The 21,962-nt window shown below is 38.2% G+C and overlaps 1 protein-coding gene across 1 annotated transcript in view; it reads right to left on the reverse strand.

The window, feature by feature from the left end:
* DCHS2 (dachsous cadherin-related 2) overlaps nucleotides 1–21,962 on the reverse strand; it is a gene marked incomplete at both ends in the record, with an annotated part of 118,354 nt that overhangs the window by 35,405 nt on the left and 60,987 nt on the right. Inside the window, 4 exons of the mRNA XM_080343841.1 lie at nucleotides 4,819–4,918; nucleotides 5,394–5,581; nucleotides 7,010–8,029; nucleotides 9,419–9,655. Coding sequence (XP_080199967.1) covers nucleotides 4,819–4,918; nucleotides 5,394–5,581; nucleotides 7,010–8,029; nucleotides 9,419–9,655 — 1,545 coding nt within the window. The remainder of the gene's footprint in view (nucleotides 1–4,818; nucleotides 4,919–5,393; nucleotides 5,582–7,009; nucleotides 8,030–9,418; nucleotides 9,656–21,962) is intronic.

The following is a 21,962-nucleotide window of genomic DNA, read 5'->3' on the forward strand; positions in this document are numbered from 1 at the left end:
CAATTACATTGAATGAGACAGTCCTACGTTCTGCATTTTTCATTATAGTTTCAAAATATTAATGCTGCTCTATTACTACTTTCTTAAATAGGTTTGGTTACTTTACTGATTTAGGTCCCAACAGCATGTCTATATTCACAGATATGTTATTTTGTTCCATATAATGTTTCATGACACAAAATCCCAGAGGCAGAGGAGATATGAAAAACAGAACACATAATGTGAATTGCATGCATACATTTTGCTAAAACTGACTTTTAAATTAACTGATAGGGAGAACTAAGAAGAAAAATGGTAAAGAGAAGTGTACAAAAACTATTCCCTTAATTTTTCTACCAAAATGGGGCTACAGTTACCAAACTGAACCAAAAATTTAAAAATCGTTTAAAAGAAAAAAAATCAGAGAACAAAAACGTTGCAAGTACATAACCGCAATCTGAGCAGGAGGGTATGAGGATTCACCCTCACTTGCTTAATCAGTACCTCCTAGCATAAAGAACGATACTTGTTTTTCTGTTTCAAGTAGCAGAATGTAGCTAAGTTCAACAGAAAAAGGTGTCACTCCACAGAGCTTCTGAAGGGTTGAAGTGTATTTGACAGGAGAAAGGAATGGTCAAAATCTACATTTAAAAAAAAATTTAAAGAGAGCTGGTCAGAAAATAAATTACCAATAACATTATTCACTAGAGACTACAAGTCAACTAAAATCCAAATATTGCATGAAATGGTCAGTTTTCTGTGTGTCTTGCTGGTGATAAAAGTCATTGAAAAGTCTGATAACGTTGGAAAGAGATACTGTATAAAACTAGAACCTCTTGAGACTTCCATTTTGAAAGTGTGTATCTTTTTTATATTTTCATCTGGTACTGCACTATGAAGACAGAAAAATTGAAATTCCTATTTTTCTGGTATTTTTATCAGCCTATTTTTTAATTTATTCATGGACAATTTCAAAATGTAGTAATCTCATTCCAAATCAGAAAAAACACTTCAAGAAAAAAAAACCTTATTAAATTGATTTCTTTTAATCTATAGAGACACTAATCAAACTTTCACAATATATTTTGTAGCTAAAGCAATTCCTTCCATTTGTGAATTTCAAAAGCCTACCTAAAGACAGATTTTGCTTTTCAACTGATTTAGGAGGTGACATGTAGTAAGAGAAGAGACAGACCACCTTTGAATATTTTGCCCAAGGTTACCAAGGGCACACGGATGTGAGTGATAGCTTGCTCACTTTCTATAATAAATACACTCCAATCCTCCTCCTCATTCTTTTGGAAGTTCAAAGTGAGGAATAAGGGAAAAGGTTGTTCTAAGTTTTACACCTAAAAAGCATGTCAGTCGTCGCTCTAAAAGCTTGTGCCCCCTGCACTTCTAGAAACTTTTACTCAACTTTCAGCTCCCTAAGTCTACTGTATTAGGCAACTGCTGCTTATATCATACACCCAAAAGATGTCCCTTTTTGTAGGAAAAGGAAGAAACTATAAGAGACATGGATAAGAAAGAAAGAAATTGAGAAGAACAGATGAAGCATGGAAAAGAAAATATCTTAAATCTCAATAACTAGACTCTAATGTCTCCAGTCTCTTCTTGTGCTTCAACCCTAACCTAATATTTTAATAAACAGATACCCCTTTTCACTTAAATTTTCCACCTCTGCATTGACCAACCTGTTGACTAGGCTATAATTTATATTAAGTTCTCCAAAGCCCAGGCACTTTCTCAACTCTGTGCTCTCAAAAATAATCACAGAAACTTCAGGTTTGGACAAAAAGGATGAGCTGAGAAACCCCAGGCAAAATCTGGCTGTCAACTTCAGCAGAACATTCAGGCCTTCCAGGGACTGCCATTCAGGCAAACAGCCCAGAAAGCAGACAGAAGATTAACACTAGAGTTTTCTCAGATATTTGTGACCTCAGTATGCAGTGATAGTTAGCTACATATTTTTACCTACTTTCCTGTAGAACTGATCTTTCCTCAGTTTTAAAATACATAGTGCCTTGGACATCACATGCTCCTTTGAGATGAAAGAAAAGTTGTTTCAGGTATCAGAAAAGGGGAAGGCAGTGCCATGGCTCCCAAAGAGCTTGAACATCGCAGGGTTGCTGCAGAAACACAGCCCTCTGCATGGCTAGGAATGCTCCCTGCATGCTGCTTGCACATCACCCTGGAGAACAAGTACTTGCCCACAGACACACATGCAACACTTGCCAATTTGTGTGTGTTAGCAGCATAAAATAGGCTTCTCCTACCACTCTGGTAGTGAAGTGTTAATGTATCAGCAGAATTGGTCCAAATGTAACTGTAAAAGCCTCTGCTTTGCCAGTGCCAGTCTTAACACGTAAAGCAATAGTTTATGACGCACTATAAATGCAGGCTAATTTTTGTTACAAATGCTACCCTGTAACCTACCAATAATCATAGAGAAGGGCAGGCAAATCACTACCCAATTGCCAGCATCACTGAGGGACAGTAAACATAGCTGAGATTCACCTCCCTCTGAATTTGGTTACTCTTTCAGTGATAACTGAAAGAAGTGGAGGTATGGCTATATTATCATGCATTTCCATACACGTGAATGTTTAAGGGGAATTTGTTTTTCTGAGAAGAAAGAAGGGCATTTTGAAGGAAGCACTTTTCCTCTGGAGGCTAAAATTCATCTCTTCTGTAAATCTCATGGTTGTTTTACAGATTTTTCCTTACATAATTTGTTGGCATTTGTCATTAGCCCTCTTGCATCCCTTGATATATTGCTGCTATATTGGCAATTCTTTAAGGTCTCAAGAATATTGAAAATTACTCAGTGACACTTACAACGTGAACAGCTGACACTGACACTCCTATCTCTTATTCCTGTGGCAATCCCTCATCTTCTGAAAAGAGCACCAGTCTGAATGAAGTCCTCCAATTAACCTGATGTCTTTGTGTTTAACAAATATGGCTGTAGATCAGATCACATTTCTTCTTCATATTTCAGTACTGAACAATGTCCCAGAACTAGAAAAGACTATTTTAAATATAAACCAGGCAAGAACTTTACCATGAAACAGAAGACCAGATGTCAAAGGATGTGAGCCAACTAACAACAACAACATCAACAACAAGAATTAGTATCAGAGAAGCTCAGCTGTTTCTGGATTTGTTTATCAGGAAAATATCTAGTCCCAAGGCTGGGAGGGCTCTTTTAGTGGTTTTTTTTGCTGCTGTTTTTAATCTTTTTGTTCTTTCTAGAGACAGCATTAGCAAGACCAGTCACACTTTGTGTTCCTAGACATTTTTATAATTTGAACTCTTACTTACTCCCTGTAGGGCTCTACAGTGAAGCCAGTAAGAGAATCCAATGTGCTCTTTGAAGGAAGGGGATATAGTCAGATATACAGACAGACAGAGACCCCTGAACAACACTTCCCGTGTTGCCTGGTGATCACCCTTCAAACAAAGGGTGATTCTTAAGGGAATGTGCAAAATCTTATTATTCACAATGAGAAGTCTATGATCCTCTCCAATTACTTCTGAAGAGGCAGTCACTTGTATCCAAATCAAAGCAATAAAAGTATGGCCATAAACTGACCCTACAGTCTTTTATTATCTACATACATTTCAACTGCAAAATTTTCAATGAAGTTGTCAAATGTCTCCTTTTTTTTTAAGCATCTCTTGGTGGAAGAGAGCAGAATTAGTTATCCTGCCCTTGTGGATGTGAATCTTAAAGTCCTTCCATTACCTCACAGAAGTCAAGAGGATACATAAAGACATAGTATAACATAACCCATGGGAATCTTTTGGTAATTTCAGCCTTGGCGAGAGGAGGCTTCAGATTCCCTTGCTCTTTAAGAGTGAGGAGTGATGCAGCTTTGCAGTATTTTGACCTTTATCCTGCAGTGACAAATAATTGAGGAAACGAACTGAGCAGATGGAAATACTGGAAATATTTTCTTGCTGTGATGAAACAGTATGCATTATGTACAAATTACCATAGTCTATGAATACTAATCTTAAAGCATACTGATTACATAAAGAAATAGTTATGTTCTCGTCTCATCTTGCTGTTTTGAACCAATAATAAATTAAAGTAAGAGGAACAGATATATTTTCCTCACTGGTCACAGACAGGGTTCTCTCTTGTGTGAAAGTATAGCAAGTAATGTTTGGCAAAACCAGGTCACATCTATATCTCTTGCCAACATTAATGTCCCATTCCACTCATGTTCTAATTTGGGACTGCTCTGTTATTTGGCTGCAAACAAACCTGGATCCTACAGCATACCCTAGAAGCAAACCAGTACATGTAGGAATTATGGGGAAAACTAAAGAGAAGTGTTTTTAAGCAGCTACTGTATCAGGCTAACCCACTGCTAAACAAAGGATGAAACATAAACTAAAAACCAGAAGTCTCATTGTTTGCCCAGATTATCTGCTGATCCTTCTGATTCCTGTCTCAGACTGTCATGAACTGTTCTTTTAGCAGGAAAATTTTCAATTGGTCATGGGAAAAGAGAGATCATCTTTCTTTTAGGATGTTAAACTGACTGAAACACTAAACCATACAGTACAAGATCACGGTCCTACAATTTTTTGAGTGCTGTTTGAACACTCTCTGGCTGGCCACACAAGAAACCAAACCCCAGAGAAGATGGAGCAGAGGGGGCACGGAGGAAGGTAGCTGCTCGTGCCTCCTCAGATGCTTCAAAAGACACATAAATGATTCTGATTCTAACAGATACAAAATAGACATAAAATATTATATGTATACATGGAACCTCTAAAATTCTAATTATTTCAATGTATCTTACGAATTATACTTTAAATTCTTACCTGATTCTATTGAATATAATACAACACCGTTGTTTCCAGAATCAAAGTCTTTTGCAAAGAGAGTGGTAATGACTGTCCCTGATGGCTGCCCTTCCAAAACCTGTCATCAAGCAGTTTATAAATAATTTGCAAATATACATGGATAACAGCGAGACTTAAAATAAATTCCTTCCCATAACACGAGTTTAGCTGTTGCGCTACTTTCCATTTCAGTAATATTCATAGTCAGTACAAAGAGCTTTTCAGGAAATGGTTAAACAATATAGTTCTAGAAATTCCCTGTTATGATCTGCATATAATGCTAATTCAAAAATCTTTAGTACAGCAGACTCAGAGGTCAGAAATTAAAAGAGATTCTACTGCATACATAAAATTATACATGTATATCCTTTACATCTAACAGTATACAAGTCAGAGAAGTGTAATCATTTGATAAGTGGTGAAAGTCCCTGCTATACCCAAGTCTAAATTAAGAATGGGTTACATTTCTGTTTCGGTGCCGTACCATCCCTGCTTCACAGCATGGGGGGTTTGGGCACCTGCCCCAGGGCAGAGCGCCCACTGGCAGCACCCACCTTCAGCTGCAGCTCCCGCCCGGGCACCACCCCAGGGAAGATGGGTCTGTTGTCATTGAGGTCCCTCACCGTGATGTACACGGCTGCTGTGGTGTTAAGCCGCGGTGACCCATGGTCGGTCACTAGCACGGTCAGCTGGTGGTGAGCTTGTTTTTCATGGTCTAGTGCAACCCAGTTTATGATTTCACCTGATGGACAAAGAAAATGAGTGAGAAAGGAAGTTAGGTATTTCCTATATGCTAGCACTCATCTTACTACATGCAATTATACAGTTAGTTTAATGTGCAATAATGACACATCTTCTGATACACCCTACTGCTGACATCAAAACCTGAGTTTTCCAAGCTCCATTCCATAGAAGCATTCTGTCAATCACAGTTTGCACTTGTACTTTAGCAGTACAGTACATCTTTTACCGTACAGCAGATGCCCCAGAGCAAAGATCTAAAATAGTACGAACCAACACGCTGACCTTTCAGAGAAATCCATCTGGCCTTTTCTTCACCACACTTCAGGACAGTTAAAATACGAGCACAGGGTTTTAACTGCTGACACACGGCCTTTATTATGTCACTGCGTTAGGAAATTCTCAATGCATTGTATGTACATTAATCAGGAAGCCTTATGTCTCCTATGCATTCTGGTAAAACCAGTGAATAAATCTGACCCAATCTCCTCTCCATCTGCTCCACCATACTAAATATCACTGTAGATTTGTGGTTGACCTAAGTCCTTCACACAGAAAACCACATATTATTTTAAGATCTTCCTGGTTAACTCCTAGTACTCTGTTTGATTTAAACTTCCATAAATGCACTCAACAGGAACCTGCTTTGAAATGACAGTTTTATTTTGAGACTCATATAGACAAATTCTCGGAGAACTTATTCACTCCTCATGAGGACAGGACATCTGGACACAGGGACTTTAAACAGCAGACCTTCGCTCACTATGTATCATTTTGATAAACCAGGTTATTTACAGTGCCTGTGTTCCTCACAGGATTCCCCTCCCTGAGCTCTCCATGCTGTGCTGTGGTGTTATACTGTCTGGACACAGTATCTATTTATTACTCAAGGCATTTGCAATTCACTGCAGAGTACCTGCTGTGCCTTAAAAAAATTCTGTCAGCCAATTTGATTTCTGTGGTGCCATGAACATGAACTCAGATTTGATGTAACTTACAGAAGTTTTCACAAATGTTTTACATCACTGTAACTGTCATATGTCAAATATATCTTTAAAGTTATTTATTGCTGATTTGTACTTTTCAATTGTCCTTGATCACAGGCAATTAAGTTCCTCAGATGAGCTATTGAAACCATAACTTAAGACTCCTTATTTTAATTTGTTACAGTCAAACACTGAAACTTATGACCAAGTGACCAGAATGAAGTAATGAAAAAAATCAAATCCTAAGCGTTAGTTCATTCTTCATGAACACGTACTAGATTTATTTCATTCCCCAAAATGTGAGCCTCTAAATTAGAACATTCACATATCAACCCAAGAGATTTACAGCAGTTCCTGAAAGCTTTACACTTTACTTCCATTCCCTCAGGGAAAGTTGCTTTCCAAAAGCAATATTAGGCAGATTACAAATCATAAAGTGCTACCTGTGTTGGAATTCATCTTGAAATACTTTCCATCAGACAAGAGGAAATAGGAAAGTTGTCCATTTCTTCCTGAGTCTTTGTCAACAGCCGTAATGGTGCCAACCACACCACTGGGAATTGGATTTTCCTCTACTTCAAAGAAGTAGTTTTCACGCATAAACACAGGAGAATTGTCGTTTTCATCCAGGACATTAACTATTACCAATGTACTTGCATTTTGCCTGAGGTTTTCATCCTCAAAGGTGCTGACCACAGCTCTAAAACTTAGTATCTGTGCACATTCATAGTTCAAATGTTTCCGAAGATAAATCCAGCCAGTATCAGAACTGATTCCAAATGCAACAGAATCTGCGCTAGGCTCTAAGGAATATTTCAGCTTGGAGGTAGTGCTGTGTGGGTCAAGTGAATGGGCTTGAACCTGAAGGATTCCAGCACCTGGAGAGGTAGCTTCGCTGATTTCTACTTGATACACCAAGTTTTGAAAAACCAAAGAAGGGTCCATCTTCTGCTCTTCAATAATTACCGTCAATATCAACAAAGAAGTCAGAGGAGGACTTCCACAGTCCTCAGCTTCGATGTGCAGAGTATATTCCTGCTGCTTCTCCGCAAACACTGTCCTACTGAGGTTTACCACGCCAAGGTTTGGATCAATGCTAAATGCACTTGACTGCTTGCTTGCAATACTATATTTGATTGCTCCATTTAGGCCACTGTCTTTATCTTCTGCATGAGCAATGTAGACAGCAGTGCCAGGAGGCTGGGTGTGTGAAATAGTTACCCTATCAGATTTGGTAAGAAATACAGGAGGATTGTCATTAACATCAATCACAGATATATTGACCTGGGTGCTGCTGTAGACAGAGGAGTTACCCAACTGTGACTGCACGGTGAGCACCACAACAGACTGAGTTTCATGGTCAAGCTGTTTTTTGGTGCGGATGATACCAAACTGGGGGTCAATAGAGAATATTCCATGTGGATCACCAGAGGAAATTCTGTAAGAAACCACTTGCAAAGAATCTAGAAATGGAAATAACAAAAAACATAAAAACATATGAAAGTGATAACATGAAGGTTGGTAAGAACATCTGTGAAGAATGCATGCTGTCAGATTCAGTGGAATAAATGTAAGCTACACAGATGTTTGACTTTCTTGAGCTTTTTATGCTTTCTTCTTCCCATCCCTGGAACCCTTCAGTAAAAAACAATACTGCACAGGCTTGATCTGACTGGAAACAGTTTGCACACTTGTGCACCATTTGATTTTAATCTCACTGGTATGATCAAACTCTATAAAGAAAATAGTAAAATAGCCTCTTGTTTTTCCCTGATCGAAAACATAGAAAGAACACTCCTGTAAGTTAGTCTTATCGGACTAATTTCACCACACATAGGCATTCACTATAAGAAGGAATGAATCAAGTGGCAGTTCTCTGAAAGAATGTAATTCTGTTGAACTTACTGTTCGTGGATGACCATTGCTATAAACCTTATACATGCAAAAGCTATCTAAAGGTTCAGGCTTATCACCAGGCTGCTCCACAGGTGCTGCCTCACCCTGAGGACAGGGGTCAACATACTGTCCTTCCAAGAAGAAAACTGGAGGACCTTACTAATTAAACTTATATAAATCTCTTCCTCTATCACCTTACTTGTACAGATCCCTCATCAAGCTGGTACGTGGATTCATGAGTCACACTGCTCTGCATAGGAACCAAATATATATGGCTCTCAGGACAGGGTCTTTTATGACTAAAGCCTGGCAGGAGCTAACTCATTTCCCTCTAAAAGAAAACAAATGGGTCAAATACATTTTCAAAAGGTCCCATAAACATTCATCTGGACTTCACCACTTCATCTAGCAAAACGTGAGGGGTTTTGGTTTTCTTTGTTTGCTCCTTTTTTTTTTTTTCTGAGGAGGGGAGGGATTGTTTGGGTGGGTTTTTTTGGTGTGTATGTGTGTGTGTGTGGTAGCACTTCATATAGATTGTCTGAAACTTCTAAATACTCTGCTCATGAGTACTGCTCTGAGATTTGTTTTGCATGGCTAATGCTTTAACACAAGCCACACCATCACACAGACCCTTCCTTACACTTCCACAACATGCTTCTCATCTCCCCATTTACAATTAAAGAAATCCACCTGGAAAAAAATGGAGGCAGTTGCTAATCCCCATGGACCACCAAGGAGAGATTACCACAAATCTCCATCTGTTCTAAAGAGCATCCTGACACAGCAGTAATTACACAGGTTGCTGTAAATACCAACAGTAAATACTATTTAATGCTTGACAGACTGAATAAATAATATGAAAGTTTTTTAAAAAATACAAAAATTATCTGCAGATATTTCCAGTTAATGGTCACAATAAAAATGTAATGTAATCTCTGACTGAGTGTGCAACTTACTTGGAGGCTCTCTGGCCTTTATAGTGCCAATCAGACTGTCTTCAGGTGCATTTTCAGGAACAGAAAAAGTATACCGGGATCTCTCAAATATGGCAGGGGCTGAAGTCATCTGAAGGATGTTTACTGTGATGGCTGCGTTGGTGGCAGAGGGAAGGCCACCCCCATCCCGCGCAGAAACAGTCAGGAAGACCGCAGAACATGTCAGGTGGCCTAGAGCTGAGATCAGGTAAATAATTCCTGAAAGTACATAGAAGAGTTCCCAAATAAAACATCCACACAAACAGGGTTGAGTCCCAAAATACAAATCTTAAGAGCAATGAGATCTGTGGAAAGTACTTGGGAAACAATCACCTCTTGTCTGATAACAAGTTTCTGATAAAATACCCATTAATAATAAATTACAAGGTCTGTTGAATTTGCAAGCTGCTAACAATTACAATTTATATAAACTATGCAAAATAAGTAATTATTTGAAAAGAACATGCAATGATCTGTCCAGAAATACAGCACTTTGGATGTGCCTTCCTCAAGATAAATACATTTTGATCCTTTAACTCTGACGAATGAGACTAGATGTCTCCAAATACATTCTCTTCTGACTGCTAAAATAAGTCTTTAGTAATATCAGATAATTACATCCAATTTTAAAATACTCTGTATATTATTACAGAAAACCACATCTAACAATTATTACCTAAGATGGTAGTACGGATAGAAAGAATGAACATGTCAGAATCCTGTTCCATCTTCTTCTGCAGTAAAAAGTTGCATGAAGTTCAAAGAAAGCTTTGTTTGAGTGAAGACTTCAGTCTCAGCCATGAGAATTCCATCTAAACCATAGCTCTCTATAGGATATTCATAATAGTCCACAAAAATTATCTAAATCTGATACTTGTTAATTGTTCCGTTAGAGACAGTTAGCCATTCATTGTCCTTTACAAGAAAATTAAGGATTTATAAATTAAGATATAAACCCATAAATAAATCATTAGCCTTTAGAACACTCTGAAGTGTCTCACCTAGATGAAGTGAACATGAATACTTAAAAAATCAGGGGAGCACATTAAATTATAGAGCAATATAGCAGATCATGGTATGTTTGTTACTTCATAAATCGCATAATTAAATTATAATCTGAGGCACACAGTCGAAGATCAGGTGCTTTCAGCCAGGTAAAAGATGGAATAAGGGAACATAATTACATCCTAGAGAGCATTAATACTGTTTCGTCTTATCCTTTCCAGCATCTTCTCAACAACACTTCCACTCACTGTGAGATGACAAAAATCCCTCAATATTCTAAGACCCTTTGGTGGTCACAGATTTTGCAACACATAGAGAGCTATTTTTAAAGTAAGATTTTCAAAACAAAAATGAAGACAAAAGGTAACAAAATGCAAGAAAATTCCTCTTAGCAATAACTGAGTTTAATTGAAGATACACTGAATGCTAAAATTACAGTGAGCTAAGTAGTAAGGTTGTAGTAAACTCAAGTGATTCAACTAAGAGGGACAATTCTCTGCATACCAACAAATATTTTTTAAGAAAGTACCTGCAATTGTGAACACAAAACTTCTAGTAGCTCAGTAGAATTAAACCTTTAAACTTTGAGCTACCTTTGTAATTTTCTGGCTCTCAAGACAGGTTTAGCAGTGATGATGCTTGACATTCAAATCAGACATCTAGTGGTCCTATTTGTTAGGGTAAAAATTACATTTAATTTAAGTGCCTTAACAGAATCAATGCATGATTCAACTACAATATATACTCTCAAAATGTAGTGTGAAGCCACAACTCTAATTTGCTACAATGCGTTTTTAAGGAAAATACATAAAATCAAATATGCCTGCAGTATATTGCCAGGACATTATAATAACAAACTGTGTCTCGATATGCTTAAAATGCATTCAAAGCATCTTCATGATCAAGGAATAATATGTTTCACTAACAACGGACTCTTATTCTGGTGTGACAAACCACAGTAAGAACTCACTAGAGATACAGATGGATTCAGAATGCATTGCCGATCCAGTTCCTATATCTATAACTGATGCGCTTCCAAGAATCAAACTTATTTTGGCCATTTTTTTTCTCATCTTCTGATGACTGGGTTTTATGATTAGCTAGACAGCTCAACAAAGTAGGCTTCCAAGGACATAAACTTTTGTCATTTCCTGAGGTAATGTGAGTAACCGTAGCTTGAAGGAAAAAGGGTTTTAATCTTCTTATTTTTCCCCCAGAGGTTAAACACATAAGTGTGGATTTTAAGCAGTGTGGCTGTCAAATTCAATGAAACCAGTCAATGGACTGGATTTTACCAACTTGCCCAATTAGGTATTTTTCTATTGGCAAGGCCAAAAATATTCTTTTTTTGGATACTTCAAGATGTATGTGAAGAGTGGGAAAACTTCTACAGAAAAGCACCATGTTGAAATTTTTACTCGTAAAGCAATGCATCTCTCAGAACATCCCTTAGCAAAGGCTGAAACAAATAGCTCTCCACCCTGGGAACACTGAAGACCTGGTGGAACACAAGTATTTCAGAACCAAAATTCCTTCTCTGCTGACCTAGACAGATTACAGCACAGTCCATGCCAGTTCAGCTACAGGAAGAAGACAGAAAAGAAAATGGATAAAATATTTTGCTTTCTCTCTTCATTCTTTTGCTGTGTCCTAGGGAGGGAAGGTAATAGGCAAGCACATTTTGCCAACTCAGTCCTTGCAGGATCAAGGACACCCTGAGAACAGTGGCATATTCCAAGTAAAAAGTGTATGTCCTCCATATGGTTCTTTCCAGCCTCAAAACTGTAGTATGCAGGAAATTTTATAACCCAGTTTGACTTTTAATTATACACATTCTGTTTCTTTCAGCATTTGTACAACTGGGCATTAGCTTTGCATATGGTGATATATAAGCTATACAGACATTTGAGACAGCTCTACCATATGCTGGGGAACATGACACATTAGGCTCTATTATGCCACCATATGACAAGAAAGAAGCTGTAGAAATAAGCAGCCTCTGGGATCCTACTTTCTATATGTTAGGTAAAAACACCAGACTGTGACTAAAATGGACAGTCATGACCACTTGGATCAAAAGTAGCTGTCATCACAGCTCAGAGCAGGCTGGCTAGCTGTATTTGGTCTGCTGAAACGTGATGCAGGAGATACTCCAGTGCTACATCACACAGGCAGAAACATGTGGCTAACTGCAAGAAGCAGGAACTAGCTGTGCAAGTCACACATACAGTATGCAAAACCCAAGAGAGGCATGCCTTGCTAAGTAACAGGCTGAAGATGAGGCACAGTTTTCCTTTCTTTCCTGTTCTGTAATTAAAAAATGACATTGGTTTATTATTGTTATTACCATAGTCATTTGTAGCCTGCAATTTGTAGCTTCAGAGAATTTAAAAGACTATTAGGTTGTTGTAGTACAGAATATATTCTTCCATTATGAAAAACAGTTTCTAGAAACACTAATGACAGAAAGGGAATAATGAGATGGCTCCTCTGTGAGGAATATTTTATCAAGACCTAAGCTCACAGCAGGTGACCACAGAGACATAAGTGTGATTCAACTTTAAGAAGTCACTGCATGAAAAATGCCACCTTCCTCCTTGTTCCATATATATGGACAGTCTCATTTGCTACAGTTAATAAGATTTAATTTCCATTTAAAAATATAATTGTATATAGTACTGCAGTACCTTGAAGATTTTACCTCTGGTTATTTCTCATTCTGCAGGAGAGCAAGCTAGAATCAATTGTTTCACAGGTGAAGAATCACATAATTACATACCAGATGAAGCATTAACATCCAGCCTTATTTACACCTTCGCAATCTTATTTTCTTGGCTAGACCTACATTGTTGTAACTGACTGCAGATCCAACCTTTATAAATCAAAACCATGATCCAAAGACTGCCTACCATGGTTCATATCCACATTTTTGACAGAAACTGCAATGCTGGTTGCACAACAGCAACTGCCAGCACAGGCTCCAGTTTGGGAAGAGCTCTGCACCAGCGCAGGTCGTTCAGCACAGCCACGTTGGGAGTTACAGATCTTTTGCTGCAGAACAATCTGTGCTTACTGGCTAGTGGAAATTGTTACAATGGTTTCTGAGATTCAATGGACAGTGAAAGCTAGTACTGATGAAGGGCAAAATCATGACTGACAATTCTGTCCTGCTTCACCCTTTCTCACTCACTGTATGTGGTAGGGCACTAACTTCCAAGAAGTTCTTGTTCTCTATTTTGTGCCTATCAACAACAAAAGGTTAAATGACCCCAGTGTTCATAAGAAAGGTGCAAATGCATTAGTGAAAGACAGGACTCTGTGGCACCCACCATTTTCTGGCAATGACAAAATTTCTCATAGGCTTGATTTTGCTGCTCCCACTTTTGTGAAGATGCACTCTACAGGTAGGTTACCTGCTAAGTGCTTTTTCTCAGGAGTTAAAAATGTGAGATCAGCCCACATATAATGATTGTTTTAAAATGTTTCTGATCTTCTCAATGATCCTGTGTTCAGTTCTAACATTACTACAGCATAGATCACCAAGCTAGGTTCACTCACGAAACCCACATTTTGTACGGCAGAAATAACACTGGTTATCCCAATTGGATTTCCACACATACCTCTATGCTGACTACTTTGAAAATGCATCTGTTTTTTCCACAGTGTCTTCATGTAAGCAAAACGAAAACCAGCCTATATTTATAGACATCCATAGGTAAACAAAACATTGTGCACTAGCCAAGCACTGCAGAGGCAAAGATATAAATCAGGACACACAACTTCAAGAACAAAGTCTGGATTGCTGTGTACTCATTTAAGTAGCTTCCAATATTTTTTCATTGTTCATGAAATAAAAAAACAACTTTAGAACACAACAAGAGGAAGAAAAACAGCAACTATCATCACTGTTCTCTAAGACCACAAAACTGAACACCCTAACAGCTTTAAATGATGGCAGTATTTCTTCAGCAAATATCCTTGGGTGGGTCAGCTGGCATGACCTGACACACAGCTCAGACAGTGAGCAGATGGCAAAAAGGTACGGATAAGTCCATCACCCCAATTCACCCTCAAAGCTGCCCACTGGGCCTGCTGTTTAACACTGCACAGGTCAGTGCTGACCCACCAACCTGCTCAGAGTGTGTCTCACCCAACTGAGCATCTCAGCTTCTCACTGCACAGACACACAGACAGCTTTGCTTTTTATGTGCTCAGAATGAGCACAGAAAGGGTGATGTGCCAAGAGGTGAATGCAGTTATACATTAACACTAAAACCAGCATTGTTCTAGGGAAGAATGAAAGTGGCATTTCTATTTAACTTTATCTGACTAATTAGCAGTGCATTTAGGTTCCAGTTTTAGCAATATACCTGTATTTAAAATGCACTTTTATTTAGCAAAACTGCATTCTTGACAGTAACCATAACAACACTCTGCAAAATACACTGTTTGAAGAGCTGGTTTAATAACTGTCAGGGGAAAGGAAAGAATTAACGAGGAATTGTGTTGTTATTTACAGTCTATCTGCTGTACTATGCACAGTTTCAGTTTATAGAAAAAGGCTTCAAAAAGCTTAATCTTGATGGCACAAACACTGTTTTGAGTTCCAGTGAATAAGAGGACTGTTGCAAGTTTTACAGTATTCAGTATTTTAGTGTTTTTGTAGTAAATAACTGATTCAACTTGTATCAATCTCCTGTCTACATCTGTACTTTACAAAAGCCTCGTACCCCTTCACTGTTGAATGCTTTCAATAGTGACCCCTCCCTAGCAAATTCTTGTGCTAAACTCACAGTTTGCCTCTTAAAAAGAAATAAAAATGAAATAGCTTAGCATCTACAACAATTCTTATTTAAACATGCTGTGCTTAATCACGAGACTTTGCTTAGTATATGGAAGTTTATTCCAGAGCACTTCAGCTAAATCAGGATGGTAATCTGTAACATAAGGAACCAATATCTGGATCTTTAAGGTACTACACACAGTTTTAAAACTGCAGCTCTGCCAGAAGCACAATGTTACTATTTTAAATACTACAGGTTACAGAAAATTTTTTTGAGCTAGGAAGTATTCGTCAGCATACAAAATATGAATTTCTAATTAGGGTGGTTCCACTATTCACAAGCAGAATATCCACCTGAATATCAGCCTCTAATGTTGGACAAGAGGGGGAATGGGTCTAGCATTAGAAGGTTTTTGCATATTCTAGGCTCAGTTTTCTGTTACACAAGTGCTTTTGAGACAAAAGTCATGCAATGCACTATTTGAGATGCATTTTTTTTGTTTCTGGAGAGCACAGTCCACTAGTTTAGGCTAGTCCCCTGTGCTTAGAGGCAGGTTTAACCTATTTGCTACCTGAACACCACCAAAAATTTAAATTCTCTATCTAATTTTTTTTTAATTCTTTTAATTACAGGCAATATTAATATTTTACTAATGCTTTTCATGCATGGTCCAAGGTTTACTACAAAACAAGTTAGCATGACTTTTGTTTATTTTGTAACGAAAAACTTACTTATAAAGCATCCTCTGTAAATGTCCACAGGTGCTGGACAGCCCTAAAACAATGCTCATGAATCCCACGAAAAATTGCAGACAAATAAACAAAATTTGTAATGCTTTTTTTCCAATGGTTTTCAGAAACTGAGAGTTCAAAGGCAACGTTTTTATAGCAACAGGTCTACCAATTAATACAATTGTATTTTAAAAGTGTGGTTGCTTATTGATTTCACAAGGGATGATGAAATCCTAAGGAAAAGGTATGCAACACTAAGAGCCCATCAAAGAAAGGTCACAGACCCATTCAGAGCTTTCCAAATCTCCACATTGGTTCTAGAAGGAGTATTTCATTGAACAACCTCTCAAGGAAGGGTGAGCAAAGCAAGCTGAATGTGCTTCTGCCAGCTACAAGCCAGACGGTAGCACTCAGAATACGCTGCCAGCAGCAGAATGGCCTCACGCTCCCCATTTAGCAAGAAGCCGCAATGCTTTAGCTATCGAGTCCCCAGTACACGTGTCTATTCTGAGCAGGGCAGCTGCTACACTTTGCCCAAAATGCTTGAAGAAATATTAAGGGGGGGGGGGGAGGGGGGAGGAAGTTCTACAACTTCAGCTTTAATCAGACGATTACAACACCCACCAGAAGGCAAATAGATCCAAAGTTGCTCAATGCGAAGGAAGAACTCAACTGAGTCTTTCCAGTGACCACAGCAACTGCTAAACTGTCAGGCATTTCAGTTCCTCACTTACTTTGTGAATCTATTGCTTCATTTCCTTTATTTTTAATGGTCAAGTCAAATTAAACATTTTGCTTGATCCTTTTCCTCCCGTTTTAAGTTCTGACATAAACCCCCCTCAGATTGTCAACAGATTTCTATTTGCTACATGTTCTTCAGAATGTTGTCAAATCAAACATTCAGCTCCTCAAAAACTCTCATTTTCTATAGTATATATTAAAAGAAATCTGGATGTACTGAACCAACTGATTGTCATGTTAATCTATTGCTGTATCACTATTTCAACTTTCTATAGACCTCACAGGACAGGACTAAGGTTTGGGGTTTTTTTTGCTTAGTACAACACTAACGTTAGTACAATAAAGGTTTTATGAATCACCATAGGATAATGAAACTAAACTCAATACAGAACAAACAAGTATTACTTTCATGTAGCTTTCTCTATATTGTACTACTACATGTTTAAATAATTATTTTCTAACAGGTAAAAAAAAGAAAAAAGAAGCTAATTTGTCAGTAAAGCAGCATATAACGGGAGAGACAATTTGCTATTGCAGGGAGATTTTTCTCTGGTTTTGGTTTTTTTACTTCCTTTAATCTGACATAATAGTAACTCAGAGTATGTATAAAACACAAGCTTTAAAAAAACCCACAGCAAAAATCAAAGCATACACCAAGAAGTGGGCAGGACTCTGGCCTGGAGAACTGCTGTATTTTCAAAGACAAAGGCAGAGCCTTCCCCACACAATCCACACAGTTGCTGCATGGCTGCACCATCCCACCAGATCACCTTTGCTTGCTTAGCTTATTGACGTTTTCCAAAACATCTTTTTAATCAAGGACCTTTTCAACCAAGCTGCCAGCCTGCAGATCCAAAAACAGCTCAATGTGCAACCTGGTAACAAAACTTGACTCCCATGGTAACCGGAGATGATATTTCCTTGAAGCACTGTACCAAAAGATGCACGTTACCAGCACAGATGCAGAATGGAGCCTAACAGAAGCCAAACAAGATATATTTGCAGTTCATATATTAAGAGCATAATGAAATATTCCAGATGCTCATCTTAATCCTCACAAACAGATTTTCTATTACATACACTCCCCTACTATGTTCATTTTAACAGTCCGACCACATGAAGGCAATTTGCCAATGTTATCTGCTCTGTTTGTGTGACCTGCCGCTTTCTTCTTTTCCTTAGGTTAACTGAGAACACTTTGTATTTTAAGTACATCTGTACTTCAGACCCATACAGTCTCTATAAACAAAAAGTGTTGATTGTCCTCCAAAACAGGAGGTCTGGGCATAATTTCTTCCTTTTCTCCATTTTTCTTGTTATCAGCCCACATCATTTGTGCAATGCCATGGGAGTCTGATCTTTGTCTCATCTGATGGGATGCTCTGTTTCTGAGATCTGACATTGACTTAGCTATAAGAAAGGCCAGAATCTTTTTGTAAATACTTTGCATCTTACCATGCACAATTAATCTCAAGTACACATGTCACCCCACTACTGCATGGTTGAGTTTTGAGCACATAGTTTGTAGGAATTCTTGTCTTTGTAGATGATTGATTCTACTGGACTTTATTCACAAAAGGAAAAAGAGACACATACATTAAGAGGTAGCACAGTGGATATTTTTCATGCTGTTCTGCAACACAGCTTTATTTCAGGGCCAAAATCTGCACACTCACACTTAGTATGGCAAATTTCCTGTGTTCTTTACGTCAGATTTCTCATTAGGTGAGATCTCAGTGAAGGTAAATGTCCACAAATTACTTAGTGAAAACTTAGTGAGTTAAACCAATGTCTCGTACATATTCCTCTGATTTTAAACATTCTGAATATGCTATCAATTTCACCAGAAAGATCAGAAACAGAGTAGCTGAAGAAACTGCCGTTTCAAAAAAAAAAAAAAAAAGGCCTCAAAATGTTCCAAAATAAAACACTCCTAATTTTAAATGTTATTTATGTGAACCTCTTCATATGTTTAGCAAATGTACTACATGCTGTATGAAAATGCCAAAAGTAGTTTAAAAATAAACTATATTTTCCTACAATACTATATGAAAACATCATTAATCATCATAAAAAATTGACTTGTTTTCTTTAAAAAGGATCCATCCCCATTTTACTTTGATGCATATTACAATCTGCTATGTATTAAACATTGTATAATACATGGAGTTAAGCAGAGTCTGTAATTTTTTTTCCAAAGAAAGAAATTTTGGTATTTCAACATTTGTTTTCAACCTGCAAAACTTCTTCGTGCAATGAAAATCTCCTAAGATGTGATTGTTAAACAATAACATTTCCATTTTCTTCAATAAAACAAAACTTGTCAACATCCTTAACTGGAATGATTCTATTCTGGTGCTCTGAACTAAATAAAAAAAAAATCATTTTAAGTCAGTTTGACATTAAATTGCATTTACATATGGTGCCATAGTACAGTAATGGAAGTCGTACAGCACTAAATTGCACACTGCCAAAACGAAAAACATGTATCAGTGGAGGGACTGTTCTGCACAAGCTCTACACTTAACCCCTCTTTTTGCATCCATTACCAGGCACTATTAAAGAGGCAAGATGATGGACTTAAATCTGCCATTTGGCTGATTAAGTTAATAATTCTTATATTCTTAAATTTGTGTGTCCTTCAGGTGTATTCCTCCTTCTATTCTTCTCTAATGGACTAAGCTCCTAGACCGCCCTACATCTCATATTGGACATTTTCGTCACATAATGCCTTATGCTATTCAGTTAAAAAGAAATCAGAATGCATCTTCAAGAAAATTATTTAATTTTTTAGCAAGTCAAAATTTTCTCCAGAGAACAGTCATTTTGCAGAAGCTGTATTTTTGAGCTGAAAACAAATTTTCAATGCTAAACTACTGATCAGCTTTTGTAACAAGGCTTGTCTGTTGTACTCAATATGTATGATATTATGACAAAAAGTTGATGCAAGTACCTTCAAGTCAACGAAAAGATCTCAAAATTCCTCATTGTCTTGGGTTTGTGTGACAAGGTTTTGGTAGTGGGGAAACTACGGAGGTGGCTTCTGTTAGAAGCTGCTAGAAGCTTTCCCGATGTTCAATAGAGCAAATGCCAGCCTGCTCCAAGACAGACCTGCCTCTGGCCAAGGCCAAGCCCATCAGCAAGGGTGGTAGCACCTCTGTGACAATGTAGTTAGGAAGGGAAAAAAACTGCTGCACAAGAGCAGCCAGAGAGAGAGGTAAGAATATGTGAGAGAAACAATTCTCCAGACACTGAGGTCAATGCAAAAGGAGGGGCAGGAGCTGCTCCAGGTGCTGGAACAGAGATTCCCTGCATCCCATGGTGCAGACCACAGTGAGGCCGGCTGTCCCCCTGCAGCCCACAGATATCCATGGTAGAGCAGATACCCACCTGTGTCCAGAGGACACCACACTGGAGCAGGTGAAGGATGCTGTGACCCTGTGAGAAGCCAACATTGGAGCAGGCTTCTGGCAGGATCTGTGGACCCATGGAGAGAGGAGCCCACTCTGGAGCAGGTTTGCTGGCAGGACCTGTGACCCCATGGGGGACCCAGGCTGGAGCAGTCTGTGCCAGAAGGACTGCACCCTGTGGAAGGGACCATGCTGGAGCAGTTCGCCCAGAAGTGCAGCCCGTTAGATTGACCCACATTGGAGAAGTTTGTGACTGTCTCCCATGGGTGGGACTCCACACTCGAACGAGGAACAGAGTGAGGAGAAAGGAGCGGTAGAGACAATGTGCTGACCACAACTGACCACAACCCGCATTCTCTGTCCCTCCCTGGGGAAGGAGGTATAGAAATGGGGAGTGAAATTAAGCCCAGGAAAAAGGGAAGGGTGGGGGGAAAGTATTTTAAGATTTGGGTTTATTTCTCAATACCTTACTCTGATTTGATGGGCATTAAATTAATTTAAATTAATTTCCCCAAGTTGAGTCTGTTTTGCAAGTCACAGCAATTAGTAGGTGATTTCCCTGTCCTTATCTAAACCTATGAGCCTTTTGTTATATTTTCTCCCCACGTCCAGCTGAGGAGGGAAGTGACAGAGCAGCTTGGTGGGCACCTTGCCTAGCACGCTCACGGAAACATTCTCAGTAAAATATAATACAAAGGAGGAAGGTCATAGCCTCTGGTTTAGGCATCTAATTTAGATTCACAGAAACACAAACCTAAATATATTGCATAGAAATAGAAAGAAACAGAGAGGGTCTTTTAAATGCTTATATTGCTGTAGTGTACACTGTGTGAATGCTACTTTCTCCACATCTTTTTCATACTAGGTTTAAATCAGTAATACCTTCAAATAAACATAAATCAATGGCTGATGTCTTTTAATTACCCTTTCTGAGAGTTTTCTCTGTACACAATGGCTAGCTAGGGGAGTTGTTCTAAGAACGTGAACAGGCCATTTACCTGATGAAGTTACACTGACCCAAAATAATTTTCAAAGACTATTATTAATTTTGTTGATTTGAAACAGCTTCCTTGAACCAGGGTTACAGTGAGATGATAACCATCTTTTTATCCAGCTCTCAAGGAGTGTCACTAAGATAAATGGAAAAATGAATCATATGCCCTTGAGTGAAAGAAAATATTAATGCTTGTACCATAATGAAAGTTTAGACATTTAATTGTTAATTCCAAAGTCTTAAAGTTAAGCACTGCATAGGTTTTCTGTCATGCTTGTGATTGTATCCTGTGACTTACATTTTTAATTACCTGCTCAGCCATAACTCTAAATACAGTGTTTTTCAGATAGCTTGCTAGGTAATGATGGGCAAATAAACACAGCTCAAACAGTTTCTTAGCCCGAAGAGCTCTTCAACGTGCTCTATTCTAATCAATTCATGAGTGTTGTTCATAGATCATGCATGGATCAGATATCTACAAAAGGAAACATAATGAAGCCAAGATGTTGTTTACACCAACACTAGAAACAAATGATAGCAAGAGTCACGAACTAGCAGAGGAACTGGTTTACAGTTCCCTATCCCTACATTTTTCTAGTTACACAGTTCTTACAGTGGTTTTTCTTGTGGACAGTCTATCATCAATCAAATGAAAAATACTTTGTTTCCATTTTTCTCAAAAGGAAACGCAATAAATTTTTATTTACGAGTATAAGAACATATCACAAACAATATGCAGTGTCTAAAACCTAAAATAGCAAACAAATACCACTAATAAAGACTTATTTAGAATTCAAAAGGCTTTTAATGGAATATCCATCTGCTCAATGAAAGGCTCTTCCTTCCCACTCCCATTGAATT

This window comes from Nesoenas mayeri, assembly GCF_963082525.1.
Source record: "Nesoenas mayeri genome assembly, chromosome: 4".
Classification (NCBI taxonomy): domain Eukaryota; kingdom Metazoa; phylum Chordata; class Aves; order Columbiformes; family Columbidae; genus Nesoenas; species Nesoenas mayeri.